This window comes from Anomaloglossus baeobatrachus, chromosome 3 (genome assembly GCF_048569485.1).
Source record: "Anomaloglossus baeobatrachus isolate aAnoBae1 chromosome 3, aAnoBae1.hap1, whole genome shotgun sequence".
Classification (NCBI taxonomy): domain Eukaryota; kingdom Metazoa; phylum Chordata; class Amphibia; order Anura; family Aromobatidae; genus Anomaloglossus; species Anomaloglossus baeobatrachus.
In genome coordinates, this window is record NC_134355.1 from 683020723 (window position 1) to 683025904 (window position 5182).

Here is a 5182-nt window from a genome sequence, read left to right on the forward strand (position 1 = left end):
CTAACAACCTGTTGACACTGGTCTTGGTTCAAGAGCGGTGTACTGCTGCGGTCCCCAAGAATTTGGGACAGGACGTTCGAGCGACTAGATGTGGCCCTTTGTTGTGGCGAAATTAGAGCTTGCCCACGACCTCGGCCTCTGCCTGCACCACCATCACGTCCACTTCCTTGTTCCTTGCCAATGCCCTTGCGCATTTTGCAATGCTGTGCACTGCTGACGTGTATATTCACTACTTGTGCGTTATATCAAAGTTTCTGGAAATTGCACACAAGTGCACCTGTACGCTGCCACCAACAGGCACACACGTGCGGTTTTAAAAACCAAGCACGGACGCAATAAGAACCTAACAGGTTTTTTTGGGGAGCGACAATTACAGACAAGTCAGACACTATCTGGACTGTTTTACACTGTGTACACCAGCCCCAGATATGATGAAGGCTGGTATACGGTCACCACTACCCTGCCTGCCTGCCTGCCTGTATACTGGTACAATAGTCCTGACAAGGACTCTTTTGGTCACTAGCCTGTATTCAGACCTGGCTATACCCTGCCTGTATATAGCAACAATAGTCCTGAGAAGGACTCTGCTACTGTACTCCGACCTGGCTATACCCTGCCTGCCTGTATACAACTAGAATAGTCCTGAGAAGGACTTTTGGTCACACTGTTTGCAGCCCTGCAACTGAAAAAGCTATAAAGGGCCGCAAAGCTTTCCCTGAATCAGCGACACTCTCCCTGCACTGACAGTCTGGATAGCTGTGAGCACAGCACAGCGCGCCGGCCGATATAAAGGCTCGGTCACGCTGTGCAGGCCGGCCAATCACTGCAATTCCACAACTAACAGGGCTGTGGCATTGCAGTGGTCTGCCAGCCAATCCCTGCATGAGGGCTGGCTCTCAAAAGAGCGCCAACATGCAGAAATGAAGACCACGAGTACAGCACGAGTATCGCGAGATTACTCGGTCCCCGCCGAGCAGCCCGAGTACAGCGATACTCGTGCGAGTACCGAGTAGTGACAAGCATGCTCGCTCATCACCAAAGGTGAACCTTCGGCAAAGTCTGAGTTCCAGAGCACTTTGAAAGAGGTTTTCTTCCAGGCTATCTCTGTACTTGGCCAGAGCTTAAGTCCAGTGTTTCCCCTGGTGAGCATGCTCAGTGTTATGATCTGGTAACCATGAACAATCACGAAAAATCCCATTAATCAGGAAAAAAAGAAAACCACAAGAGTAGTTGGAAACTAAGCTGACCGCAATCCCCTTTCTATCGGACAACCCTAGAAGTAGCAGTGGGATGTTCCTAACACACCTAGACACCTCGTTACTGCTGCAGAAACTTGCTACACCTCAAAGATAGAAATAAGGAATCCTAACTTGCATCGGAGAAGTCCCCAAAAAAATAGCAAGCCCCCAGCATGTAAACGACGGTGATGTAAGAAAACACAATACAAAGATAGAAAATATAGATCAGCAAATGTGAGGCCCGACTTACTAGATAGAACAGGACAGGATAGATAACTGATTGTAGCCAGAAGAAAACACTGCAAAATTTACTAATCTAGGAAAAAAAATCTGAGACCACTCAATCTCTCCCCCACTATATCAGGTACTCTTGTGCCAGACACTTTAAAAAGAACTGCAAATATAGTGGGAAGAAAAAAAATCACAGAACAAATAATATTCTAAAGTGCAAATACTCCAAACATGAACAGGGAGGAAGCTCACTTTCTTGCTGGAGGAACTGCCTGCTTACAAAAGCAGAAAGACAGATCCTCACATACTATTAACCAAACACAGAACCAAATGGAATAAGCAGAAACACTCTTAAGTGCAAATCCAGCAATTAAGAACAGAAACAGTAAACTTATCTAGAGTAGATTCAGTCACTGAATAAATGGGAGAAACAGAAGGAAAAACTCCCAGCTATCTTCAGAAGCAAGCAGGAACATTTATCACCGGTGGCAAACAGACACAAAATGCTCTCCTAAATAGACTAGGCTGATCTGCAATAGGATTTCTTGGATTCCCCATTAATTCCATCACCTGTTTGAATCACAGATTCAAACTCAGCTTCATTACCATTCCTTGCCACCAGAGGGAGCTCTACACCAGCACCCACTCAGATAAAATTCACAACAGCTCAGCCGGATAGTGCCATTTCTGAGGCTAAGTCCTCAGTTCAGGCTACTGAGCTTGCTCCCACACTTAGTGCAAAACCCCTCTTTGCTCAGGTACTTGGACTCCATTCTGCGGCCAAGTCTTTTGTTGTGCCTACTAAGCATGCTCATGCGCAGATGACATCAACTCTAAAAGTATTACCCTGATTGCCATTGCACCAGGGCAATTCAGAAGAGCTAGGCAAAATGCCAGAATAAGAGTCGGCACTTTGGGTGCACTAGTTCTGGGATGGCTGTGGGCTGCTATTTTTAGGCTAGGAAGGGCCAAATAACCATGGACCTTCTCAGCCTTATAATACCAGCCCCCAGCTGTCTGGTTGGCTATTAAAAATATGGCGAAGCCTAAGCATTTTTTTTACATTTTATATTACTTCTTTATAAATAAATACTTTTAAAAATGGGGTGGGGTCCCCTCGGTTTTTGATAACCGGTCAATGTAAAGCTGGCAGCTGAGGGCTGCAGTCGTAGTTGTCTATTTTATCTGCTTTATTTTATTGTTCAAAGCAGCATACAAGCAACTTGTAAATGCAACAAAGCTTACCCTTGAGTAATATTTGAATGAAAAGGATGACATAGTGTCGGTACATAACACACTGCTATTGTTTATTCTAAATTTAAATAGATTGACAGAAAGCTTAAGACACATAAAAATTAACAAATGTCACTTTTTGCCAATTTGTTTATGGTTGTTTCTCTTTTTCTGCATAATGCATTCAGACATTGTTTCATTATGATTAATGCACTATGCATGTGATGAGTGCGCCCCTCTTTCTTCCTCATTTGCTTTAGAAACACCGCAATTAAAATTTACTATTACTGCATTATTCAGTTACCCGGATGCCTGCCTTAAGCTTGAGACTCCAGAAATTTGGTTTCAATGCCCTGTCATATAGATAAACCAACAATACTGTAGTCCCAAAAATCTACTTTTACCTTTTAGTATTGTAATGACTTGTAGCTGCAAATTACTGGGAGTTTTGTAGCTGTTAATTGTTACATAAAACTAACAATTATTGCATTGTTTTCTATTTCTTTAATTTTGTCAATATTTGATAAAATCTTCACCTATTTAACCTCTCGTTATTTATACTATTCTATTCTTATCCGTCAGATAACCTGGATAAAGGTTTTGCATAGAAATGAAACATGTTCCAGGAATTTACATGTGGCATGGACACAGTGTTACTATAAAGAAGACAGGAGAAGCAAATCCTCATACAACGCTTTGAAGACTGTGGGGAAATAACGCTTCATACCAAATATTGGAAAAGATAATGGCAGATATGTTTGATTTTTATCTGGAATATTTATTTGTTGCGTTGCTGTATACTGAGTGCTCAATGGGAATCATGGTGAATATCATGATTTTGGCTTTCATTCTACGGAAATGGAAAACTCTTCAATTCCGTCAAACATATTTTCAGATACTGGGCTGTTTATCGCTGTCCCGAGCCATATATCTTCTCAGCATGTTTTTCATTAACGTACTGTTTGTTTTTTATCCATCGGCTATGCTTGACAATATTTTAAGAACAATATTAACCATTGAGATAATGTTCCTCAGTTACACCAACCTCTGGTTTGCCACCATCCTCTGTGTCTTTTACTGTGTAAAGATCACAAGCTACAATTTCAAATTTTTGATTTTCTTGAGAAAGAAGATCTCTACCGGAGTCCCATGGTTCCTCCTGGCTTCTCTGCTCCTTTCAGCATCTTCTAGTCTTCCGTTTGGTCATTATGTTTATGAGTTGGCGCCAAAGAATTTAACAAATGGTGAAATGGTACATACAAGTTTATACAATAATGAAGTCACTAAGAATGAGCAAACTCCTTTCTTGTTGTACCTCGTGGGATCCTGTCCACCACTTGTAATATTCTGTATCACTATCTGCCTGTTAGTCCATTCTCTTTGGATTCACACCAGGCGGATGAGGAAATTGGAGTCCGGCTTTGGAAAACCTAACTTAGAGTCTCATTTCAATGCCTTGAAGAGTATGAGCCTGTTCTTTGTGTTACAGATGATATTTGTGATCGTGATATATGTGTTCCTATTGGGCAGACTGAATTCTCATAATATTTGGAGATTGATCAGTTCCATTATAAATTGTTTCCCTCCGTTCTTCCATTCGTTCTACATCATCTCTTCGAACAGAGAACTAAAGACATGGATCTGCGTCTTCCAAGTTCTTGGTACGAAGAGTTAGAATTGCTTGTTATTGTGGTAGATTTTCAGCTTTCCTTTTCTGTATTGTAATATGTGAATAATTTACTTATACCAAACTTTACGTGTGTCATGTTTTTCAATAATGAAATTTGATTTAGTTTTCCTGTATTATTCTATTACATTTAATTATTAAAATTAATACAACATTTTTTGCCGAGAACGGCAACTCATTTCTCAAATGGAACAATAGCTTCTTTCTCACCAACTATTAATCTGTATTTTTCCTGTAATATACAGGGTGGGCCATTTATATGGATACACCTAAATACAATGGGAATGTTTGGTGATATCAACTTCCTGTTTGTGGCTCATTAGTATATGGGAGAAGGGAAACTTTTCAAGATGGGTGCCATTTTGAAGTCGGACACTTTGGATCCAACATTATTTTTCCAATGGGAAGAGGGTCATGTAACACATCAAACGTATTGAGAATTTCACAGGAAAAACAATGGTGTGCTTGGTTTTAAAATAACTTGGTTCATTCATTAGTTATTTACAATTTTATGACCACTTATAAACTTTATTACATTTTAAGGGGTTTACAATAACAGGGGAGGGGGTAATTGAAGTATTTGAAATGCATTCTTAAAAATGTTGTTGAAAGAACAAATAAGGGGAAGAGGAAGGGAAGAAAGGGTAGGCTAAAAGTAAATGGGGGAAGGGGTATTGGAGGGGAGGTGGGAATGGAAGGAGTTTGGGAATATAAAGGGGGAGTAGAAAGGGAAGGCGGAAGACGTTGAGGCAATTTGTTAAGTTTCAAAGTCAAGCAAGATTATAAACTCATA

General features: G+C 40.7%; 1 protein-coding gene across 1 annotated transcript; it reads left to right on the forward strand.

The window, feature by feature from the left end:
• The first annotated feature begins 3522 nt into the window (after positions 1–3522).
• Positions 3523–4377, forward strand: LOC142297413 (taste receptor type 2 member 39-like). Its single transcript, XM_075341640.1, has one exon. The coding sequence runs from the start codon at positions 3523–3525 to the stop codon at positions 4375–4377; it is 855 nt and encodes a 284-aa protein (XP_075197755.1).
• The last annotated feature ends 805 nt before the right edge of the window (positions 4378–5182 follow it).

Bases quoted from the DNA above. Each gene is read 5' to 3' on its own strand.
- LOC142297413 (XM_075341640.1), top strand. From the start codon at position 3,523: ATGGTGAATATCATGATTTTGGCTTTCATTCTACGGAAATGGAAAACT.